Source organism: Protopterus annectens, chromosome 8.part1 (genome assembly GCF_019279795.1).
Source record: "Protopterus annectens isolate FY-2018-M chromosome 8.part1, PAN1.0, whole genome shotgun sequence".
NCBI classification, from domain to species: domain Eukaryota; kingdom Metazoa; phylum Chordata; order Ceratodontiformes; family Protopteridae; genus Protopterus; species Protopterus annectens.
In genome coordinates, this window is record NC_056742.1 from 524,830,679 (window position 1) to 524,857,350 (window position 26,672).

Sequence of the window (26,672 nt, forward strand, 5' to 3'; positions counted from 1 at the left end):
GATATATTCCTTTAATACCTTTAAGCAGATTTGATTTATTTTTTCCTCTACATTACTGGAAGCCATCTCCTATTACTATATTGAAGCTTGAACTGCCTTTTTGTTGCACAGCTGCATAATTCTCCCCAGACAGAGTGTTTTCTTCTCTATTTCTGGTTGATTATTTTTTGCCATCTTTCTATAAAATTCCTCTTTGCAAGCATACAGACAAATGCAGTTACTAGCCAGTAACTGAATTTTACCTAACTGGTAACTTTAACTGGGTTTTAAAACAATTTCCCGGTTGTCACACTGGAAGATGTCTAACTGACCTGTTTCTCAGTATACAGCCAACCTGGAGGTTACTGTTCCTACGGACTTGAGACTAAGCACAGAAAGGTCGAGACAAAAAGATTAAAGTATCAAAATGTATAAAAAATACATTTCTAAACATGTGCTGCAGTGTTCAGTGAGGGAACACAGGGGTGAATGGGCGGTCATGAACAATGCTGCAATGGTTGCATTTAAAAGACAAACTGTAACATGTATAAGTAAGCTGTTATAAGCATGTAGCTTGATTCAGTAAGTTTTCTGTGATTGCTGTAGCGTTCTCATATGACGTATGGCATTTCATACATCAGGATAGTTGTAGGAAAAAATACAGTTCTAAGAAACTGATTTGGTATAATATGCTGTTTGTCACTGTTATAAAATATGTCACCTCCTAAATCTCTTCCTGAAGTGACAGATTGCAAGTTACAGAATGCAATGTTATGCCCAAGAAAAGTAAGGTTTATTGTGATACAACACAACACAACAAATACAAATTACATACCAGCTGAATGCTTTAGCCCCCTGGCCCAGTAAATCTGCTATCAAAACAGTGCAATTTAAGGAGTGACAAGAGCTCCCAAATGTGTGAAAGTGTTCCTAAGTACTTGATGAATATTCTGAAAGACCAAGGTCAGTCCATACAGAAGAGTTCTGAAGTGGGAATAACCTTGGACACCTTTTGTAATTTTTTTCCTTCCTGAAATACAATGGCAGGTGTCTTCTAAAGCTACAACGTCTCTCCAGGAATTTCCACTAATAAGAAGTAACAGACTGCAGACATTGAGCACCTCGTGTCTTTTTACCAATATATACTGGTTCAAAGGCCTGAGATATAATAGTGACCAGGCCTCCAAATGTTCTTGATTTTTTTTTAGGGGAATTGAAGGAATAGCGTGGCAACATACTTAATAAAGCTTGCAGCTCTTTCTTTGATGTAATATTAACTAAATAATTTTATGTGACACTAACTCATCAGCGTCACATGTATTGCTTACTCTGTCAGCTGAGTCACACTGACCAATACAGGACCTCAGATAGCTGTAGTAATAAATGTTACCTCATAACCTTTTACAACAATCTGCCCAGTGCCCATTTGTCTAAAACTATTCTGCTCCAGACTTTTACAGACATGAACGTCTACATTCTCAAACTGAGCGCGTACAACAATCTTTAATGCCCTTTGGTAGATTGCTCCCTAGGGGCTTTGTGAGATACCTAGTACCTTGTTCTTCTCTTCTGCTATAAGGAGGGAAAAACACACATACGCTTTTTTCCTCTACATCTGTTACAATAACTTAAGACAAATGAAGTTTCAGGATTAATGGTTGTGTAACCACCAGTGACAGCAAATATACAACTAGATGTTCACACTCTTGGTATTCATATCACTGCATGCAGACTTAACTAAGATCAGGAAAAGTGTGCAAAGGTACCATTTACCTGTTGCAGAACAGTAGTCAGACACAAACATAACTGACAGGTAATTTACAGCTCTAACAAATAAATAATTGAAATGAATATCATTTTTCCAACCTGTCTAGCAACTTAGTTCCTTTGTCAATGGGCAGTGAGTACAAAATTGCATTCTTATGTCCCTGTGAGGGTAAAATATTGGTAGCAGCTGTGAGAATTACATATTTTTTGTATAGATATGCCCTGAAAGTAGGAGCTCTGCACAGGTTATCTGTACCCTTGTGGTCTGATGGTTGTGAACCTGATGATTTCCATACTCCCTTGATAATATCATGGTCTAAATCCATCACAGGAATAGCAGCCTAGCACGGAGTTTTTCTCATTTTAAATAGTTTTAGTACCTTTTTACTAGGACATGTACTTAATGCAGCCTTGTTAACAGCATCAACACATGATCAACCCCTCCAAGCGTGATGCCTTCAGGAAGGGAAGGCAGAATCAGAATTGCAAGTTATCCATAACAGTATCAAATTCCACAATGAAGGAGGAACAATCTGCAGTTCACAAAAAACGTTCTCATCAGGATATGAAGATGCAGAAGGTCTCCATTTTCTAGATACTGATGGTAAACATGACTATTCAGAACATAGGACACCTGTATTGAAATGAGAGATCTTACCCAGCATTCAGTGCACCAGTGCTGGATCCATCACCCTGCACCTGTTCCAACTATTTCAGCACTCTGACATCTACTGAAAGCATCAACAATCAATGTCATGCAAGGGAGGAAGGCAGCTGACACAGGCAAGCTGTTGCACATACTAGGAAACGTGCCTAAGAATGTCAAGGAAGCATTACCCAAGTGTTGTCCATGTGATTGCATTATATCATGGCTTCTCAAGGCAAAGAAGACATGTGGAAGTGACCTTTGGCATTGCTGTCTAGACAGAACACTTAAGGCTGCTATTTCACAGTCCTTTTTTAACTTTCAGTAGTACTTGTGTCAGTTTAAGGGGTACAAGTTATGCTTTTCCTTCTAGTAACAAGCAATGTTCCTTTTTATTTGTCATGAGTAATACAGTATAGAAAAGTGCCAAAGATGTGAAAAGTATGGCATACAAAATACTGCTGTAAGCAGTATTTCTATATGGCACAGAAACCTGGGCAGTGAAAGCACAGCAGTGCGTGAAGCTAGAGGTGAGGAAGATGAAGTGCTTGAGATAGGTAGCAGGATGCACACTGTGGGACACGAAGAAATTATGACATTAGAGCAGTCAGAAGCTTAAGCAACTCCAATTTCATAGACAGTGAAAGAAAAGATTACAGCGACTCGGGCAAGATTACAGCGACTCAGGCTCATATGCAGGAAATCAGAACAGAATTTGGTGAAGATGATTTGGGAGAATTAGGAGAACGGCAAGAGGAAATGAGGACATCCACACAGATGGATTGTATAAAAGAAGACCTGCGACCATCTGGCATGACTCTGAGTCTAGGAGAGTGGCACTGAATCGAGAAAGGTGGCAACTGTTGATGAGACACCCTGTCCCCATGGTAAAAAAAAAATGGGAAAATAAGTGAGTAGATGATAACTGATGACAATGACTTTATGCAAATGTTTTTAAGGACAAATCAGTTTTGAAAGAAGAGAATATTGGATATAATTTTCTCATTTATATTTTCCTTTCTTGTGCAGATTTTTCCCTCTGCATTTCTCTCAATGTATTCCTCTTTGGTATCCACTTTCAAGGTTTTCTTGACTTTATTCTGAGAATATTGGATGCTAAGGCCTTAATACCTATTATTTTAATCATCTTATTAAAGCTATCACAATGTTCACAATATGTTGCACTGTGCACATCCCCACAGAACAAGCGCTGATGGTAGAAGTGCTTTGCAGTAATATCTCCCTATGGTATTCAAATTGCTAAAGTTTTTCCTGGTTAGTCCATTACCCTTGTAACATTTTAAAATAGTAACATAATTAAAAAGCAAACAACTTTAATCAGAAACAATTATTGCAAAAGAAAAAAAAATGCTTGTAATACTCCCTAGCCCACGAAAGACAAAAATGTCAAGAAAGTAATGCTAACAACACATGCGGCACAGTAATATGCCAGTTATAAATGAGTGAAAAAGTGAGGATGGAACAAACAGCACTGTTTTTATAATAGGATGAAGCAACTTTCTCCAACAGTAAGTACAAGATCCATCCTTTCTTGTACTAAGGGGTTGTGCGTGCGGACACATACACACACACACACACACACACACACACACACACACACACACACACGCACACAAACACGCACACTCACACTCACGCACTCTCACACACACTCACATACACACACACACTCACACGCTCACACTCACACACTCACACACTCACACATACATACTCACGCACTCACACACGCACGCACACTCAAACGCACACACACTCACACGCACACACGCTCACACACACTCACACGCACACACGCACTCACACGCACACACGCACTCACACGCACACACGCACACACGCACTCACAAGCACACACACTCACATGCACACACACGGAATATCAGGCTAGCAAGGCACAAACAAAGGTGAGAGGAAGAGATCACACACAATGCTGCAGAATCTTCTACAGTGAAAAACGTGAAGAAAAAATCTCTTTGTTATGCCAAGGCTAAGCAAAATGATTTAGTAAGAAAGCAGCATGGTTTTACATCACTCAAAATCCATACCTCTCAATCTCTTAACAGACTCATTCTGGGCAAAGCTAAAAATAATGGGGAACAAGGGCCCACAAATAGGGACAATTTTTAAATATTGCTCTTATAAGCTTAGAAAGATGACAGAATAATTGGTTTTGTATTGCTATGCATTTTCTGAACGGGATGAAGTCAATGTTTGTCACTATTTAGTGACTTCAGCCCTCAATGATTTGCCAGAAAAAGTACAGTTGTGTACACTTACCACAAATTTAGATGTTTGAGTGTAGGTAGCCCTCAGACGGCCTGAATACCAGAGTCTTGGGATTTCTGCATCGGATGCCGTCGCTTCTTCCATGATGTCAGGTCATCAGTGGTATAAAACATGCAGGTGATGCCATTACATCAGTTTTTCTTGCCCCAGATGTCAGGTGCCCCCCAAAATAGGAAGCAATGATACGTTGTGGAACACCCCCCAGCAAAAAGCAAATACACATAGAATAAGACATGCCAAACCAAAAGGACAGTTGAAAGCAAAGACAATCAGGGGGCTGGAGGGGGGTAACCAGGACTGCAACAGTGAATACACTCAAACATCTACATTTATGGTAAGTGTACACAACTGCACTATGTTCTTCATGTTTCACTGTTGCAGTCATCACATTTGGTTGATTCCCAAAGCTAAGGAAGGGTGGAGGTAGATTAAGAAACATTAGGACTGGCAATCAGGCCCTGTAAGACTGCTGTGGCAAATCCAGCTCTGGATTTAGAAAAGCTAGGTAAGTGGTAATGCTTGGTGAAAGTGTGTACAGAGCTCCAGCTTCCAGGATGTCCCTGGTAGGGACTCCTCTGAGAAATGCAGTAGAGGCAGATGCAGCCCTAGTGGAATGTGTTCTTATCCCCATGTAGGGTAGGTTTTCCATGGTGCTTGTAGCAGAAATGGATGCAGTATGCTATCCATTTAGATGTGTTTTGCTTTTAAAATGGCCTTCCTCTCTTCCCCTGCAACAAAGCTGACTAGCAGCTGGTCAGATTTTCTGAGAGGCTTAGTCCTGTTCAAATAGAATCTAAGCTGTCTGTGCACGTCGAGAATGCAGTATCTTTTCCACTTTATTTGGAGGATTAGGGAAAAAAGTAGGCAAATGAATGGACTGGTTTAAAGCCACAATAGACACCATCTTGGGCATAAAAGATGGGTTAGTCCTGAGGGAAACCCTGTCCGCATGGAAGATAATGAAGGGTTCCACTGCCTCAATGGCCTGCAGTTCAGGCACTCTTCTTGCTGAAGTGATGGCTAGAAGTAAAGCTGTTTTCCATGATAGGAATTTCAACTCTGCTCTAGCAGCCGGTTCGAAGGGGGGAAGTGTAAGTTTCTCCAATATAAAGTTAAGGTCCGAGGCTGGAATGGGAGCTCTCCTGGGGGGGGGTCTTAAATTTTTGGCCCCTCTAAGGAACTGTTTTACCAGAGGATGAGAGAAGAGGGGTGTCTCCGTATTATAATGAGCTGAGATGGCAGAGGCATGAATCTTAATTTAAGAGAAGGATAGGCCCTTGTGTCACATTTCTGTTAAGTAATCTAGTATATGAGGTACTCTGGGCACAGTTGTGCCCATCCCTTGAGACTGGCTGCAGGAGCAGTATATTTTCCACTTTTCTGAATAGGATTTTCTAGTACTAGGCCTCCTTGCCTCAAGAATGACATCCAGCACCTGCTTACTGAGGGTTGCTAGAGGTGAATTCAGGGGATTAGCCAAGCTACAAGGTTCAGGGTCTGAAGCTGATGGTGTAGAATTTGGCCCCCCTGCTGGGACAGCAGGGAAGGGGTCTGAGGCAGGTGCCATGGTTGTAGCACTGTCAGACTGCGGAAAAGAGGATACCAGTGCTGGCATGGCCAGTCTGGTGCAATCAGGATTGTCCTTGGCTTGTCCTGTTTGATCTTTAGTAGAACCTTCGAGGGGAGAGGCAGAGGGGGACGGGCATAGACTGAGAGGCTTTCCCAGGAAAAGGACAGGGCATCCACCTTCTAAGCTTGGCTGTGGGGAGTTCTGGTGCAGTATTTGTTCAATTGGTAGTTCTGAGGGGAAGCAAACAGGTCCACCTCTGGTGTCCCCCATTTGTTCCCCAAAAGCTTGAATGTTTTGGGTTCCAGTTTCCATTTGTGTGGGTCCATGAGATTTCTGCTTAAGTCGTCTGCCAGTGAATTTAGTTTGCCTGGCAGGAATTGAGCTTGTAGGTGCACTTGGTTGCTCAAGGCTGTGTTCCACAGAGCCATGGCTAGTCTGCAGAGTGGGTAGGAATGTGTTCCCCTTGCTTGTTTATGTACCACACAACTGTGGTGTTGTCTGTCTTTACCAATAGTTGTCCTGGAAGAATAAGGTCTTTGAAGGTTGTCAGAGCATTCTGCACAGCTAACATTTCTTTTTGATTGATATGCAGGTACATCTGCTTTGGGTTCCATTTGCCCTGAATGCACTGCCCTGCCATGTGAGCCCCCCATACATAGTCTGATGCATCTGTTGTTAGGGTTTGGGTGGCAGGGAGTAGAGTGAGAGAGTCCCTTGTTGTGGCTGCAGGCCTCTGCCCACCAAAGGAACTCTGCCCTTTGATATGCTATGATAGGAATTACTGTTTCCAGGTCCTGAGAATGTTGATACCATTGAAGTTTCCTCATATGCAGTCTTGCATATGGAATTAACAGAATGCAAGAGGCCATGAACCCCAGAGCTTGCAGTATTTTCCTTGCAGATAGCTGGGTTTTTGTGGCAAGTAGGTTGAAGTAAGTTGTCAAATAAATTTGTTTCTCTGGAGTGAGGAATGCCATCTGGAAAGCTGTGTTCAAGCTTGCTCTCAGGAATACGATCTGTTGGCAGGGTACTAGGTGTGATTTCTTTTCGTTGACGGTGTACCCCAGTAAAGTTAGAAGTCTCTTTACAAATGCCAGGTGCTGTAGTAGCAAGTCCTGACTTTCCACCTGAATCAGGCAATCGTCCAAGTATGGGTAAATCTGAATGCTTCTCCGCCTGCAAAAAGCAATGGCTGGAGCTAGGCACTTTGTGAATACCCTGGGCGCAGTAGATAAGCCAAGGGGAAGTGCATAGAGACTGCCCTGAAGTGAAGGTATGTTCTGCAAGATTCCCATATGGGTATGTGCAGGTAAGCTTCTTTTAAGTCTAGGGTTGCCAGCCAGGCATCCTTGGCTAGCATAGGAAGCAGCTGTTGGAGAGTTAGCATTTTGAATTTTGGAACCACCAGAAAGGTGTTGAGAATAGATAAATCCAGGATAGGACGCCAGGAGTTTTCTTTTCTTGGAACCAGGAGCAGTCTTGAATAAAAGCCTTGTCCTCTTTGTTCTGGTTGAATAGCTTTGATGCTGAGGAGAGAAAGTACTTGCTTTTGGGCCTCCACCCACTGGTTTGGGGGAGGTCTGGCCATCCACTTAGGGTTGGGAGTGAGTGGAAGTGGAATCTGTATCCTAGGGAAACAATGTTTAAAACCCATTTGTCTTGGGTAATATATTCACAGTTTCTTGCATGCAGGGCAAGTTTTCCTCCTAAAGATGCAAGTACTTGAGCAAGGCTTGGGGGAGTTAAGGATAAGTCATTGTGCAAGTTTACCACAGGGGGTGGCTTACTACTTCCTGTTTTGGACATGGGAGCACCCCACTGCTTAGATCTGTGCATAACCTGAGACTGAAATCTTGGGGGTCTGCTGCCCCTGGTCTTGGACTGAGAGGGACTGGAAAGGACCAGTTCTTTGAAGGCCAATACCTACTGAATCTAGGTGGCTGTACTTGTAAGAAATCTTTAACAGTTTGCATAGCTTTAGCTTTCTCCTTCATCCTTTTGAGAACTTCTTCTGCTTTACTGCCAAATAGGCGCTCTTGGTTTAAGGGTGCATCCAGTAATTTTGCTTTGACATGGTCTGGCAAGTTTTGTTCCTTAAGCCAAGCATGCCTTCTAAGAACAGACCCAGTGACAGTAGCCCTACAAGATGCTTCTAAAGCATCAAAACCACACTGCAAAATATGTTTAAAACATAATTTTCTGTTTAATTAGTCCCATAATATGCTGCTGATACTTTAACATATGAAACTGGCAATTTAAAGCCCTCATGACCAGAGTAGCAGAGGTTACCCCATGTCTAAAGCCCTAGAATCCCTGTCAGAAGGGGTAGGATTCTTGGCGGTAGTAGCCTTAATGCCTTTTGGTCCTTGGGAAATGGTCTCTGGTTCCGCAGTAGGATTCTTGAAAAGGAATTTGTGAGAGTCAGGTACTCTATAGTACCTGTCAGGTTTCCTGGGAGCTGGAGGCAAAGTATCCGGGGTAAAGCTGGATTCCAAGAAAACAAAAAACATCATCTACAATCTTCAGAATAGGAGGGATACCTAAAGGCCTGTGCTGAGGCTGGTTTAAAAATTCCCTTAGTCCCTTTTAGGACTAAAGTAGTCCTGGCTTTCCCAGCGGAAATGCTCCCTAAGAGTATGCAGGGTTTCAACATAAGAAAAATCTTCTGGAGGGGATGCAGAGGGAATGGAATCCTCTGCATCAGAATCCTCATACGTAGATAAGGGTATGTCCTGGTAGTCAGAAGGAACATATATCAGATTCCTGATCAGAAAAAAAATCAGTTCTATGTCTCTTTGAGGGGGAAGGCTGGCTTCCCCTAATAAAGGTAATAAGGTCTTCAGCCATTCTAATCATTTGTTTTTGAGACCTGTGGGCCTGAGAATGCACTCTGGTCATCAGTTTCCTAGTCGTAGTGTGAACTTTAGGCCTGAGAAATTCAGTATTTTTTGTTTGAAACGAAGTCGTCGGTTTAATATGAAAATCGGTAGACCTGAATACACCCTCAGAAGCCGGTGCCTGCACAGCGGCTCCTGACCCATCCAAGGTAGAGACATCCGCAGGTTCCATAGTCAAAGAAGCATCTCGCAGCCTACTGGACTCCGAATGGGTCTCAGTAGAGGCCTGCGTATCTGTAGAAGCAGGTATCAGGGGCTGCAAAAGCACCTCACTGAGTACTGGCGGACTGGCGACTAGCTTAGTGGTAGCATCGTTGGCAGTTTTGGACCTATGTGGTCTGTCTCTGTCTTTATCCTTACTTTTTTTGGAAGATCGGTAGTCGGATGGCTTACCAATGCCATTTCAGAGTACGGAGATCAAGAGCGAAAGCATAGCTAGAAGAATTGCCCGTCGACAGATAGTTCAGGCTTTGAACAATGCACAAAACCGACAGCGAGGGATGCCGTGGTCTGGGCCTAAACAGGTGATGCAGTAAGAATGAAAATCTCTATGAGGTATTTGCTTTCCACAGGCAACACAATTATTAATTTTTTCTGACTCGGTTAGAGCAAGAAAAAGGATCCCCAATGGAGTACTTATCTTTTAGAAGACTTCAGGTCTGGAACTCAAAAACGAAAATTTCAGGAGTCAGCTGACCAGCACTTGCGAACTGCTTCTGCTTCGGGCACCGCAAGGCAAGAAAGACTGATGTGATGGCATCGGTTGCATGTTTTATACCCCTGACGACATGACGCCATAGAAGCGACAGCATCCGACGCAGAAATCCCAAGACACTGGTATTCAGGCTCGCTGAGGGCTACCTGCAGGCAGATAACCCAAATGTGATGACTGCAACAGTGAAACATGAAGAACATCCACAAATTTAATGAGAACAGACCAAAAATATGTGACAAAATATCTGGACATTCAGTGAAAATCTGGGCAGTTTAGAAGTATGGCAAAATCCCATGCCTTAATGCATTTTGAGACACCTCTATGTATAAAACTCCCCAGGCTGTGTGCAGTTCTTGGCATGCAGAACTAATAGAAAAACCCTTTAGTGTCACTATAATAAATGAAATCAGAACTCTCAGGAAAACCACTGTGCTACATCTAGCAGTCTGGAAAGATTCAGGATATGAGCTACTAAAAAGTTTCATCCTGAAGTCCTGGGTTTGATTCCCTCAGCCTTCAGCTGTCTGCTAGTTGCTCCTCAGCAAGTCACTTAACTTGACAATGTTTCCGGGTTACTTCTAGAAGAAAACACTTCTACCAGCTGAGTATATTCAGTTAACACATGCATATAATATAAATATATTCCTGACTATTGAAAGATCAGCTACTAGAAAGTAAAAAAAAAATACTTTTTTGCTTCAATACAAAATGTTATAAGTAATTCTTACCCCTTGACTTTTTTCCTTTGTTTTTGCTTCTACTTCCCACTGAGGTCTTCCATCTGTAAAACAAAATCTTAGTATTTGATTTGTAATAATCATTATTACATTTACTACAGTTCATCTTTGTTAAGCTTTAATGGATTAAACTTGGATGTCAAGCTGCACGCATGAGGACAATCTTGTCAATTAAGCAAGATAAATGGTTGTGGTAGTGTTTGGGACTTATCCAGTCCCTTACAGATGAAGCACATAATTCTGAATTCTGCAATCCATGTTTAGCAAAGGCAAAACAATAACCAAAAGAAAAATTTGTATATAACAAACTGCGAGAGCCATAGGGACAATGATATAAATGTCAGAACTAAGAATTCATATTTGTTTCATAATCCCAAGCAATAAACTCAGACAGCTGAGGATGTTTCTCAGTTCTGTCAAAACTCTGCAACTACAAAGTTATGTACAGCTCCTATAACAGGATAGCAGTAATTCCATTTATAAACACACTAGTTCACTTCTCAATGATCTTTGAAATAAACATATATATGGCAAAGAAATATAGAAGTATATGAAAGAATGAATGAACAAGTCAAATTCCTTCACCGTGTTCTTTACTTTTTTAAACATAAAACGAGCTCTGGCACATCATTTTTGCAGGCACTGCAGAATTTTTCTCAGCCTTCAAATCATTCATAAGAATAAATAAAGACTGGTCTCTAACAATAATCTGAGTGCTGCTGTTGATTCATCAGCGTTGTAAATGCTTTTAAAGGACCACTGCTGCCATAAACTTAAAAAAAAAAACACATTTTCTAAATACAAGATCTTTGCAGCACTATAACCAGTTAATACCACTTTTTTATTTTGAACACCGTTTTCTAAAAAGATATAATGCCTTGTCCTCTTATGGAAGACATATTTTTGCATATACTCAGAATGTCATCTCTCAGAACCACTAATAAATCTCTGGGCAAAGAGTTTGTAACTTTTTTTTTAGTTACATATACTACTTTGATATACTTAAACCGCATCACATGAAGCAACTTTGACATTTGGATGTAAAACATTTTAGCAATCAGGTTGACACATTCGTTTTTTTTCCCTTAGATATCCTTTCTTTTCCAAATTCACTCTCAGACCACACAGTAAAACAACTGTGAATTCTCAGACTCACACAGTGTATGACTTCAGCTGGAGATAAAAAGAGCTAAGTTACCACATATTTATCCCACTCATTTCAAAAGGAATGAAAACACAAAACAGAACTATAACAACACAAACTAAACAGAATACTAGTGAACGCTCTTTACTGTGAAAACATAAATAACTAACATCTTTTATAAAGGGCTGTAATGATGTGCATATCAAAAGTAAATGCTTTTAAACTCAAATCAAATAGCAAGATTAACTATAAAAAACTTTAAATAATTACAAAAAACTGCAGTTATGTTACATATGTTCACTCAATTTCCTGCTGAAGTCCATAAGAAAGCATTTTGCCAAGCTTTAAAATATAGAGAGCTTCACATTTGAGCAGATATGTTCTGTCTTACAGCCCATTATCAGTGAGGGTTTTGTGCAACCTCACCATCTCGTATCACTGGAATTTCCATTATGAACTTGACTAAAATGCTGTGTTACTGGACTTGCATATAGAATTTTTGTAGAGAGACCTCAGAGGTGTCTAACAGAGAAGATCAAGGGGCCTTCAGTATATGTTTTACATGGATCGACTAAAATCCATGTCACTATACTCCATATTGTATAGACTTCTTAGGAGAGACTTATGGCTGGTCTACAGAGAAACCCAAGACCCAAACCTAATAAACTTACTGCATATCTTTAAATCAAATGGGTCTAGGGCTACACATTCCAGAGATTTAAATATGTACGGCATCTTAAATTAAGGCATGCTGAAGGGACGGATTTATCTCCCAGTAACTGCCACATCTTTGGAACAGGCTACCAGTTCATGTGAAACAGAGCACCTCTATGATTGTTAAAGGGGAATCTGGATGAGTGGATGGGGCACCATAAATTTTTAATGGGGATAGAACCCACAACCCTCCTGGACATGGCAGTCATCACTAAATGCAATCTTGGGTATTGACTAGCACTTCTATGGCATTAGATTGGGCTGAAACAGCTAAGCTTAAAATGACCTCCAGGTCGATAGACTAGTAATCTCCTATGATCCTATATGTCACAGATTATGAATAGTTTTGCCAATATGCCATTTAGGTGGAATGCACAAGCAAATCTTACCATATACAATGCTTTACTTTGACATGAATACATCATGAAGTGTTATGTTTACATCAATTTGTAGTACATCCTGATGGGCCATATACGTGTCTCTACACATTACAACTATAACAATGATACATACCTTTCTTACTGCATTTAAATTTTATTCCAGATTTATTGTTGGTAAACTTGGTCTGTAGGTTTCTAGCTTTATTATAAGAAAATGTAACTTCTTGGGTAAACATTTGTTTTAACATCACACCACAAAATGTCTAGTTTCTTAAGACTATGTCCACTAAGTGCTGAGAAATAATTATGTATAAATACAAAATAAATAATACACAAAGGGTCATCTTCTGTCTTGGACAACAGGTTACTATTTTCTCTCCCTTACCATCTACCACAATAAGTCATAATAAGCTGTGTTCATTTCTTTACAGTGTATTCCCTGTCATAAGCTCTGAATGCTACCTTTGAATAAACCTGTTGTTTAATCTCTGCATAATCTTGTTCAAAAACAGTACTATACATTGTTTGGAAGGCATCTAGAAAGTGAGGAGTACGCTGACTTTCTAGAGTTAGAAAACTATTAATGGAGGTAGGTTTAAAGACCAAATTCCTGCAGTTTCTTGTCAAGAATACCTGTTAATTGAACGGCTAAATTAGTGGATGCATACAAAGGTGCTGCTCTAATAAAACAGACCAAAGTTATCAGCTCAAGATGTTGAGAAAGTGGTCAAATTTAGACTAGCATATAAACATTAAGTCATCAATATATCTGACACAGTACATGTTGTATCAGTTATACAATTACAGGGGCATATACAACATAACTAAAACTGTCATATAGTGGTTGACGAATGTGGGGGTGGGGAACAGACCCCCCCACACACAGCTACTCAAGCCAAATGTTTGAAATATTTCCTTTCATAAATAAAATAGTTACAATGTACACAAAAGTGTAATACGTTTAAACTAAAAGTAGGTTTCGACTCACTGCCCAAAGTTTGTGCAATAACTTTAATATGCAACTGATGTGAAATAAACATTTAAAGTGGCTTTACACCTGTCAGTCCCCAATAATAAGCTATCTTACACTGCATGCATTTAATTTGCTGAAAAAGTCAGATATGTCCATTATATACAAATGCATTTTGGTGACAAAAGGTTTAAAAATGCTGTCTAATGAAAAGAATGCCTTACATGTTACACTATTACTGCCAGAAACAACAGGATGCCCTGAGGAATTCATTAAATCCTTGTTACCATTGGCATTGCATGCAGATATTTATCTAAATCTTCATGTGAAAGCAACCCAATTTGCTCAGCAATAATTCCAAAAAATTCTGGTTACAACTTTCTCTAAATAAACAGGTTAATATTTTACACACTCAGGTATTAACTAATTTAAAAATCACTTATTTTTATAACCTGCCTGTCAAATATAATCAGTTTATTGCTCTTATCTGTACAGTGAGTTATCTAACTGAGATACTTACTTTTTAAGTCCTCAAGATTTTACTTTTGTCAAATAGCAAGATTGCAAGGAGGTTTTATATCTTTAAACAATTGTAATGCACAGACACCTTCCCTTGTTTTTTTTTCAAGCAATAATTAGTGGATTAATGTTAAGCAGTATAAACCTGGAATCATGTTTGAATTCAGGCAACTGAAATTTACCATAACCTTTACAAAATAAAATATCAACCTTCACAGTGTTATCCTCCAAGTGACACCAGAATAAAGCCCCCCCCCCAAAAAAAAAGTGCTACTGCATCTTGTATATTTTGTGGTTGTTGAAAAAACAAAGTAAAAGAAATTTGCAGCAAAAATGTGTAATGTCGATAATCAAGTTACACTTGTTAGGTGCCCCAGTGTAGGGACAAACTTTAACCCCTTACTTAAAACTGGGAGTAAACATATGGAAATTCATAAATCAGACAGGATAATCATCATAATGTTATCTATGTATACCTGTGTGGGCTCCCAGACTGAGGGTTTGGGGAGCTGGTATTAGTGCCCCCACATTTCAATAGCAGGATTACTTCTACTACCTATTTTGAATGGACTATCATTAACCAAGGAGAGTAAAGTTGTTAAAGCAAAACTGGATCTCTCAACAGACCTACTCCATGAGACAGAAGAATTCCCAAACAAATAGGAGGGATTTATACTTCCCACTCTGTGCCAACTTTCACTCTACTTCTGGCAATGTGTGACATCTGATGATTCTAATAAAACCCCTGACATTTCACTTTGAACCCTGCATTTTGTTTTCCTTCTGGATGACCCCATCAGTTCCCGGTGTACGCCCTCTATACATTTCACTAATCACAGTGAAGAAGTGAAGAGCCCTTTTAAGTTCATTCTGTAATGCCGTTACATATTATACCGATCTGTCAGTATAATCTACTGCCAAATTTCTTTTCAATCTTTCCTTAAAGTCTTGGATTTGTTTTTGCCCATACATAAACCATGGACTGACACTGGTAAAGCCATGCCAACATTTTTCTATTATAAAATGTTCAGTTCTTTATTATATTGTGTAACTCGTCAGACTAGACAGTCAAGCCATAGCCTGATAACTAGATAAATTCCAGGGGTCGTTTCATCAAACATGTCTTGTCATTTTTGTAGATGAGCCACAAAACATAAATTTTGTAAGGTGGTCCACTGACTTCCTAGATCCACAGGAAAGCCAGTGACAGTCAATTTCCCTCACATTAATGATAGTAACACACTCAAAACATATACACAGTAGACATACACTAAACACAACTACAAATAAAAGAATAAAACACACAATGGTGTGGGAGAGAAGATCTGCAACAGTCAGGTATGACTGACAAAGAAAGGAGGAGGATGCTTTTTGTTAGTGTATACATAGCATGCTAAAAAAACAACTGTCAAAACAGATTTTTTTTTTATTTAAGACACTGCATCAAAGCAAGCTAGATCAGAAAATGTCTTTCTGTGAGACATGATGCTGCAGCTGCATATTACAGGTTTAACAAAACTTTGTAAATTAATAGAGCAAAGGGTATTCTGAAACGCCACTTAACTAGCAAAAAAGTCAGACGTATGGCATCGTATGTCACTGTATTCTGACCTTGCTTTTATTACAGATTCTGTAATGAATGGAGTATTGTTTGTGTAACGGAGTGTTACAGCATGAAGTCAAGGGAAACATTCTGAGTTTTGACAACCTTGTGAAATGTAACAGTCTGAGCAGTCACTAACGGATGACTGCAGGATGTTGCTGTCAGCTTAAGAAGATGAATTATGATTGGAAGAATATTCCTGAAGGTACCAGCTAAACTGAGAATCCTGGATTCGCTCCCGTGCATACAGCACATTGGGCAGTGAGCACCCTCAGCACTTGTTTCCATATCAGGTACAAGTTTTACAGGGTCAGGTTGCTAGCCTGAGGCCCAACCCTCCTCAGACAGTGCACCACATACTTGCACACACACACTCTCACATAGGGCCAATTTAGTGTGTCCAATCTAACTACTGCACGTCTTCTAAATGTGGGAGGAAACCCACACTAATGCAGGGAGGACATGCAGACTCCATACAGAAGGCACCCCAACCAAGAATCGAACAGGAGAACCTCTTGCTGTGTGGCAAGAGTGCTAACTGCTACCCCACTGTGTCGCCCAAATTGAGAACACTTTGTATAATTTAGTCTTTGTGGTCTACAATATTAGATTTGCTTCTTGTATAATCTCTGTAGCTGCTAATCTATTCTGGACACAAAAACTGTTGCCATGATGTGATTTTGTCTAAGTGAATTCATATCCAAGTGCATTTACTTTGAAGTGGACAGTATTTTGAATATTTATACCTTTGAATAGAAAGAGGGGCAACAACTGCCACAACACCCCAACCCCATGCAAAAAAAAAATGGAAAAGCAGGTGATTGTGATGATATAAAATACTTGTGAATTCTCTTTACTGCAAAAGCATTCCAATTTCTTAGTTAGACACACTGAAGTCGTTACAGAGCAGGTGATACAAAATACTTATAAATACAAAACACTTAGTTGCACAAATCAACATAAATTGCAAAAAAAATCAATAAAGAAATAATATATTAAATATCACCAACCTTCTGATTAACACCATTAGAAAACATCATGTCATACATGAGCAATAACCAACGACGTGGTGTGGTATATTGAAGATTTACCCATGGTTGGTGTGGTTTAATCATGAGGGTGAAACCCGAGTGATTAAATAAAGCCAACCGTGGGTAAATTTCAATACACCACAACCATGGAGACAGTTACTGCTATTATACAATGACATTACTTAAGAAAAAAAATACTTTTCTGAAATAATGTCTTTGTATAATGGTGCATTACTGTTCTTCTGCAGCTGGTGGTATATTGCTACCTTTTTTTGATGTACTGCACATGTGTATGGGACTTGTGCTCCAACGCTTATGCAGTACATCAGGGCTGTGAAGAGGTAGCAATGGAGAAAGGAAGATCTCTGTTGCTTCTTCTTTGTTATAATCAATTAAAAAAAAAGAGCCCAGGAGACCTTTTATGTTAGGGAGAGCCGGGACAGACAAAATAAAAGGATAATCAGGTAAGCGGTAAGCTTTTTATGTTTTGTAGAACGTGCCTGGTTATCCTTTTGTCTGTGCCATCTCCCTTTCTGTCTGTGCCATTTCCCAAATGTAAAATGTCTTCCATTTTGTTTTGTATTAAAAAAAAAAATAAAAAATAAGAGATATACTAACGGGAAAAAGTCTGGCTAACTGGACCTTTTCCCATTGGTATATTCTCGGATTTACAATGTTTGGGCTGGCCAATTACCATTCTCGTTTTTGAATGCTAATGGCCAGTCATTGTATAATTTAAAATATCCAATGTTTCATATTTCAAATGATTACATTTTGTGTCACTTTCATTATCGGTTGGGAATTTGAAAAACATCAAGAATCCCCTATCACTGCTTTTCCCCACTATGAATTCTTCATTGACAAAACACTGCTTAAATTACATTTTCCTTGAAAAAAAGTGAAATCAGGTAGCTGCAGGGACTCATCCATATTTAGCCTCTGTCTTTGGTTATCATGTGTCTTCACTCCAAGATTACACAGTAAAAGCTGTAAATTCTTAACGACTGAATGAGTTAATGGCTCCAGAAATAGGACCAGAAGCTGTGAGGGGAAAATGAAGGGCTAGAAATACTTTGCTGTGTTGGTTTTTCTTTGGCCACAAACCTCAAAAGGTAATATACACCATGATGTAAGAGCCAGGGAGACAAGTTACTACAGCAGATATCCTGAAACTTCTTCTATATCTAACATGCTGTGCTCTGATAAAAAGGCAAATGGCACAGAAATGACACATTAGGAGACAGAGAGTTCAGCTACACAGTTTGTATATGTGACAATGCACTAATCACACTAAAGAGGAGAAAATACTCTCAGAAAGGAAAATGCTGTGTTTAGATATAGCTGTTTTTAAAATGTTACTCTCAGAATGATAGTACATTATTTTCTAGAGCACTGTCTGCTAAAAATGGCAACCACAAACCTAATACAGACAAAAAGAAAATAATTTACTGCACATAGCCTGTCAAACAAGGATTAATCATGTATAGTGAAAAATGTCAAGTCTATTCGGCCTTGCAAAATGCAACATTTTCCTGACAGTTTCTGAGAAACACTGCAGTACAGTCCCAGTCAAAGACATTAGACAATGTGGAAGTAGAGGTTTACAGGCGAAACTCTAAAAACGTAACTCTTTGGTGGGGTTCACATCTTCTTCCACATCTGTGTTTGGCTTTCCTTTGTGAAATCCAGTTTCCTGACTGCATCCCCGAGACGATGCTGCTTAGGCTGGAATTGTACAGAGGGACTTTCTCCCTCAGTCTGTCTTGTAAATAAGCTGTTTCTCCCTGTGGTACGACTCCAATTTAAAAAAGAAAACAAGTACACAAACATGCACATTTAAATCAAAATAATGGTAAAATGGATTAAAAAAGAGAGAGAAAGGGGGAAGAGAGACAGAGATGGTACAGGACCCCCTGAAATTTACATAGAACAGCACCACGGTTCTTTCCTCTGTTAATTTCCTACACTTCTCAGCTGTTATCCAACAAGCCATTTTCCTAACTTTCTCGTTTCAGCAGTACTTTATTGGCCTTATTACTATATAAAAAACAACCAGACGGAGAAATTCTTATAGACACACAAATAGCCAAGTTCTTAATTTCATGGAAAAGCTAGACAGAAGCATACATAGGTAGCAATTTTACATTTGTTTTTTTACATTACTTATGAACAAACTGCCATCAACCATTTATTCAACATTGATGGAAACATAACATATGAAAACTGAGATCACAAGAAAACATTTCAAGGGTTTCATCTAGGCATAAATCGAATGATGTTACTTCCCTTCTCCGCTGTCTTCATAGGGTCAGTCTCTAGAACCTACAGACTTCTGTAAGTATAACAGTTAACCAAGATTCATTGCTACTCTGTCTCATCAGTAACATGATGCCATAAAACAAAAAAAGCAACATGTATGGGGCAAAAAATTGTTTCAAAATTTGCAAATCTAATGAAAACATTTGCCAGAACACCTTACACATTTGTACATGCTACCTTGGAAATATTCATTACCTATTAAGAGTGAATGCTTAAAGCCGGACTTTCATGCGTTTGGGCACAGATGTTTAATGAAAACTGACATGCCATGTAACTGGCCAGTCTTGTCTCTCATTCTTCAGTGTCAAGGTAGATAATTGTAAAGCACCAGGACAGGTCAGAAGAGAAAATCTCCATATTGAATACCTTGCCTCACCATTCAAAACTGACCATTACTATATTACTACCATTTATTACGGCCCTGGCTATCAGTCTTATTAGCTAATGAAGGATTGTAAACACCCCCAGAAATAACAGAGCAAGTGAGCACCCCCAGATACAAGAGAGCTAGTGATAAGAGATTCATGATCAGTGAAAATGTATCCCTTGTTAGCCAAATGTACGGTTGTCCATAACTTAATTAAAAGCACATAGTCAGGCAATACCTTTCATCTAGCTTAGCAAGCTTATTGCAAAACACAGTAGCATTGTTTTTTAGGATGTGACACAGTCCAGCAAAACTCTGTCAGGTAAAACGCATAGCAAATTAATAGGCCCATCAACTGCCTTTTGCGTTGAGAACAAATTTCCTGGGCTTGCAAGGAGACCCAGACAAAACATATGAGAAGAGCTCTAAAGCATTACTTATTTGTTTTTATTTATTTACTTCTTCTGCCTTTTTACGGGGGGCGGGGGGACTTCAGCAGGGTACAAGAAGCAACTCAAATAAAGGCTCTTCATTCATCTCTGCAATATACATTTTGGAACATGTGCACGAGGACGTTACCAAATCAAAGAGGATCAGGTTCTGAACTGTAAATCACCCCTGCTCTCTGTAAAATGTTACTCTAAAGGAAAACACTGACTATTTACCAGACACCTTGTTTTACTTAGGAAGGTTAACTAATCGACGACGCAGATGCATTAAGTGAAGACCACGAAAGGATTAAAGTACTGCAGCAGCATCTCAGTTCTTACCCTCAAACAGTAGGTGCCTGCATAAAATCATTTAATTGTTTGCCTCCATGGATGCAAGAATATCAAACTCATGGGACAAAACACAAAAATCATGTTATGGAGAAATACTAATGAAGCGATTCAAATCATACAGAAAGAGGAAGATGAATAAATATTAGGACTAAACTATGTCATCACTTGCTCTCTGAAATGCAGTCCTAGATGAGTTTCTGAGTAGACAATTCATTTAGAGTTTCATTCAGATGGCTTATTTATAATATCTTCATAAATCTGATGGTACTTTACTGCAGTACTAGGACATTCTCCATGCACGTTTAGAAGCAGATACAGACTGTTCTTTTTAGGACTAGCAACAAATAGCATTCAAAGACAGCATACCAAAAATGTAAGCAAATAATGGCGCTGTTCTGTCTGACAAAAGATCTACCTCTGTTATCCTCATAAACATTTCCACAGATGATCAAAGTGGCACAAACATTTTGATTAGTATCTGGATGACATGTTCCTAAATTTCTAGCTGTCAACATTGTTCTGACGAATGACAATTTCTCTTCTAGATTTATGAAAGAAAGTTGCTTTCCATTTGTAGGTCCTGCAAATAAGAGCTATGTGTTGTAGTCTAAATCTTACTGAGTGCTATAACTATCTAAAAATCTCTTCTTTGCATTTTTAACAGCACAAATACCATTGCTGGTATAATATCATAAACTAGTAATAAAAACAACAGTAGCAGGTTTTTCAAATGCCAGAAGCTATTAAAATTAGAGAACTGATAGAGCAATAGACCCTTTACTTAAATCAAATATTTTAGAATAGTCATTTTACAAGACTAGTTAGCAGTGCTAACAGTAAGTAGGGAGGAGTAGGTCTGCTCTCATGATGGGACTTACTGACAATTAACTAGTACAGTAAAAGGTGCTCCCTCCATGCTACATCCATTTCTTAGTAGTAGCAATGCCAGCTAAATATACTGATTTTTGCCTTCACATTAATGTCAGCATTTTTTTTCTAAATACTTTGAAGTACTTATGTCATTACTGCTAGGAAAGACTGCAAGTGTTCTTTTACCTGCACAGGTGCCCATTTTCAATAGTAGTTCTGTAAGCTTTCACTTATTAAGTACTAGCTAACTCAGGTGCCCTACAGCCATGTTCTGTATTGGCTGTAATTCCATAAAACTTAGTCAGAGACAAACCTGCCTCCAAATTCTTCTTACCTGTCACTGCCATCAGCTCTTGATATATTTAAATACTACTTTATACCTACATGTACAGTATCTTCAGCCTATAGATGCATTATCTTCAATAATTTTCCAAAACCTGTTTTATCCTATGCAGGGTTATGATGGACTTGTAACTTATCTGGGACATAAGTGGGTCATTTGGAAGACTGCAAGTGTAACCTACTGACATGTCACTGGGATGTAGGAAGTAGCCAAAGCCCATGTGAATAAAAGGAAGGCTACAAAGACTCCATAAAGAATACATCCCAACCAGGAACCAAACAGGACATGAAACACAGACAGTAATGTTAGCGGCTACAATGTTTTAAGAAGAGCATAAATTCACTTTCACATTTAACTTCTCAGATTTGTTTCTCCTAGACATAAGAATATATGTAGAAAAATCCAGAAGAAATATTCATTTACAACAGTCAACTACTTCTTGAAAAGGCCATGGGACTAGAGTTTATACTTGATAAACTTTGTTGTGATGCTGACTGCCAATTTATACTTAGAAGACATTTATTACAATTAGATAATTGACTTGGAAAATGAGGAAAAAAAACAATGGATGCTCAATATTTTACAACAGGGTTTTTCATGTAAAAGTAAAGCCCACTGAAAAAGAAGAATATCTGATCTGACACCAAATCAAAGTGCACAAACTGCACTCTTCTTTGCAAGCTGCCATTTTCTTTCTCCTCATTAACTATAACAGTTAGCAAGAGGGACAAAAAACCCTAAAATGTAAATAAATAAATGCTGCCACAGCAATTCCAAGGTCCAGTATTCTCCTTTTCTCCTTGTTGACCAAGACTCTAAGAAGTGGTTTAGATGCGAGGTTGAATGAATAAACAAACTAAAGGAAGTAGCTACATATGTAATTGAAAAAGCAATTGCAAGGATTTGCTTCTTCGTTTGTCCCTCATTAAGAGGTTCATAGGTGTATAGCAGGCCAATGACCACTAGTGCCCTTATAAGCCTAGCCATGCAACGCAAATGTGATCCACAAATTTGATTTATATACATGGTGATTTACTGACTGCCTCTGTCCATCAGAGACATAGGCACCAGACCAAGGGTGAATTTCCAATTGCCCATCCATTGATCCATGTTGTGCTTAAATAGGTGCTTCAAATGGCTGGAGAGCCTTTTCAGAGAATGGGAATTCTCTGAGAAAAATATCTGTCTCTCCAACATGTCTTACTTATGTCATGAGTAAACTGTAGGTCTTTTAATCTAGTAGTTCTAATGTTGTTTGTTTTGTAGATGTCCAAAATGTTCATCAAAACAGGGTCCAGAGATGCCTTGTATGCCAGGCAAAGATCACCTCTCAGAAATCTGCATGATACCAAGTAAGGTGACAAGGCTTTGAGTTGATTAGCGCAGGATGTTGTGTTTATTCCCTGTATTCGTTTTTGTAAGTAACCTTTATGGATGTTACAGTTGCTGTATGTTTCTAGTCAGGTACATACCAAAAGAAGCAATATACTTCTATGTTGGGTATGATCAGGGCTGAGTTCAGTGGTGTAATAACCTTTCCAGGCCTAAGTTAAGCAATACAGGATTTTCCTGCTACCTTAGACGGTCAAAGGCTAGGTTACTATCTACATAAGTTCCCAGATCCATGACTAATGAATTGACTTTTACTGGTGTTTTATTGATGATAGTTTATCCGTGGTGGCCAACTTCCCAAAAGGTACGATAAAGCATTACTTGGCATTGAATTTTAAGATATGGCTTTGACATTAAGCGTTTGTGTGTGCTAGAAGAGCATTTTTTTGTCTTAAAGGGATTCAGTGACTGCTCCCTGTTTGCAATCATCATGAGAGGTGTAAAGTTGGAACTGAACTTGTCCACTAAGAGCTTTGCTGTATTGCCAGGCTCTGTGGCACCATAAACCACCAGTTCAGCACATGTGCTTTATGCTGCCCTTGAGGTTTCTGACAGATGAAAAGGCTTTATGGTTATCTTTCACCTGGAAGGCTATCTTAACCTGAAAATTGGCTTTGCTTGACCTAATCAGCCCTCTTAATTTGCATATTTAGTTTGATATCAGTTTTTTTGTTTTTTATCTTTATGGGAATTACACTTCATGATTTAAGCAGTCATTGGCCTGGTTATACAGAGTTTCTGACAGCAATTCAACACAGACTGCTGTGTTCTCATGATTTGGAGAGGCACTGAATTTTGACAAACCATCACTTAATAAAAGGTAATCTGCCTTGGAATATTTCCTATTACTGATTTTAATGGGGTTACAGAGTTAAATTTTATTTTGAAACAGACCGCTTTATTGTCAGACCTTAACAGGGAGGATGAGACATGGGGGGGGGGTGCAGCTTTCTCCCATATTTGTGAGCATGAGGTTCAGTATACTGGTGCCTGTAGTGGGTGTATTCACCATTTGGTCAAGGGTGTTATATTTACGAAGTCCAGGAATCTTTATGCCTGTAGATTTGAGGCTGTGTTGGATTCCCAGTCTATAGAGGGGTAATTAAAGCCTCCCATGAGAAGGGTGTTAGGTTGGATGGTACCCACAAAGAAGAAAACCATCTTTGTGAAAAACAAACAAACCAATAGTGAACAAAAAAAGACTCAGAGCACAGCTGCTTGCACACTTGATTTAATGCTTCAAAATTATCCAAAGTTAAGCACTTTCATCCCAGATAACATGGGAGTTCATCAGAACAATAATTTTTTGCCAATAATCCCACCCAGAGTTTAAAACCTCATGCTGAAATCACATGGTCTACAGCAACCAATAATAAAAATTTACACACATACAAATTCAGCATCTCATGACAGGAAATAAAAAAAATTGAAGACGCCATAACACTGACAATACAAAGTCAAAACTACAATAATCACATGAAATCTGGCATTTAATTTTTTTTAAAAGACAAGTGAACATGATTTTAAAACACAAGGAATAGAAAATGTGGTATTCAGCCCTGGATAGCTATAGACATTTAAATAAATCTGCCACCATAATTCCCTTTTCTCCAATCATAAACTCCATGGGCCACCACTAGGGTTTTGATCTACCCTTTCTAACTCAAAAGAACAAAAAATTGTGCGTCAGTAAATTTGCTGTGTACTCACACAGGGTATTGGTATTCCCACATTTCACAATATCATGCAAATGCTCATATATACATTCCCTAACCTTTCTCTTGGATTTACCAGTGTGAAACACAGGACACTGCTGGCACTTAGCTAACTAAACAACCCCTTTAGAATTACAATTAAAATGCCTTTTTGCCCCATACACATTGATGCTCAACGTACAAAAATCCCCCATTAAAGTAGGGTCACACTGATTACCATTACCACATTTAAAGTCACTCCTCTTATTTATATATTTACATGGTTGAGTCTTGTTCATACCCTTCCAAAGAATTTTAAAAAGACCCCCCCCCCCACCCCATACACAACACAAAGCTTTAAACCAACAGTCTCTTGGATTTCATTGTTAAAGAAAAACAAGCCCCAGTTTTTTCAACAACATTTAATATAGGAACTATCCACATTATTTGTCATAACTGTAACCTTAATGTAATCAATCATATTACTTATCATCTGCTTGTTATTATTAAATTATATGGTGTTAATCAAAGGTAAGAATCCCATGTCCTCATTTTCATCACCACCTCATCCATGAGAGTTTTCACAAAAATAATGGAGTAACCTGCACTAACAACCATCTCTAGCAATTTTTCACATTCTAGCAAAAAAGTATCGAATTCAGAAATTCTTAGCCAGCCTAACAAACTGGCCTTTACAATGGCTTTCTTTTAGTGTACAGGGTGATAGCCAGTGAAATGTAGAAAATAATTTAAATACATTGTATTACTGGCTCCTGTACTCCATGTGATTTTAGCATACGTTTTTAAATTCTGGATGGCATTACTGGCAAATGTTTATTACTCTGATGATGTGGTACATTATCCGGGATGAGGATGGATGGTAAGTATCTCCAGCCAGTCCAAGTCTGCATGGTGAGCTTCTTGGGACATGGAAGGTGACCGGTAGCTGGCTAGGATATGATGCATGATTTTGCTTGTGGTGATCTGCACATGGAGGAACTCCAGCACATCATCCTGTTTGACCACCCCAGAGGTATAACTGTTACTGATGTATATTGAGACACCTCCAGCTTTAACCCTTGTCTGTGCAGCTACTGGTTTAAAAGTGTGGAAGGCATTGAGAACTTGCAATACCAGGGTATTGTCTATTGATTTAAACAATGTCTCTAACTGCACAAGTGTCTATATTCTTGAGTGTGAGGAGGGCTTGCGGGGAGTGTTGTTTTTTTATTTAGGCTCCTGGCATTGATAACTAGCACCTTGAGGTTCAGTTGAGTTTATTTTGCTATGCGAGGTTTGTCAATTTGACATTGCCTAAACCAAAAAAAAAAAATAAAACAAAATGCATTATGGGGAAGATAAAGTTTTACCCAGTATTTGAAAGCTTAGATGGAAAAGGTGCAGACCATCCTTGGCAAAGCAACATGGTTTATTAACAGTGTCCTACCAAGCTGACAAATATTGGTTACTCTTAGAATGACACCAAACACCAGTTGTTTAAATCACCCAGTTTTTGCTGATACTATAACATAATCTTCGGTGATGGTAATAAGCTGCTCAGTGCATGTGACATCATTCTCAGTGATGCATTGTATCACTGTATCATGCTCAGTGATGGTAATATGCTGCTCAAAGCATTGTGACATCATCCTCAGTGATACATAGTATCATTGTATCATCCTTGGTGATGGTAATATGCTGCTCAGTGCACTGTGACATCATCCTCAGTGATGCACTGTATCACTGTATCATCCTCTGTGATGGTAATATGCTGCTCAGTGTACTATGTCATCATCCTCAGTGATATATTGCATCATTGTATCATCCTCTGTGATGGTAATATGCTGCACAATGTTAGGCTCATACCAGCCTGGGACACACAGTCTGAAAGCTCCATAATGTCTCTCTCTCTTTATATAGTCC

At 39.0% G+C, this 26,672-nt stretch overlaps 1 protein-coding gene across 2 annotated transcripts in view; it reads right to left on the reverse strand.

The window, feature by feature from the left end:
• Positions 1-26,672, reverse strand: part of NFATC3 (nuclear factor of activated T cells 3) — a 1,346,548-nt gene that overhangs the window by 255,301 nt on the left and 1,064,575 nt on the right. For both annotated transcript variants that reach the window (XM_044082043.1, XM_044082044.1), the window contains one exon: positions 10,613-10,665. In XM_044082043.1, coding sequence (XP_043937978.1) covers positions 10,613-10,665 — 53 coding nt within the window. The remainder of the gene's footprint in view (positions 1-10,612; positions 10,666-26,672) is intronic.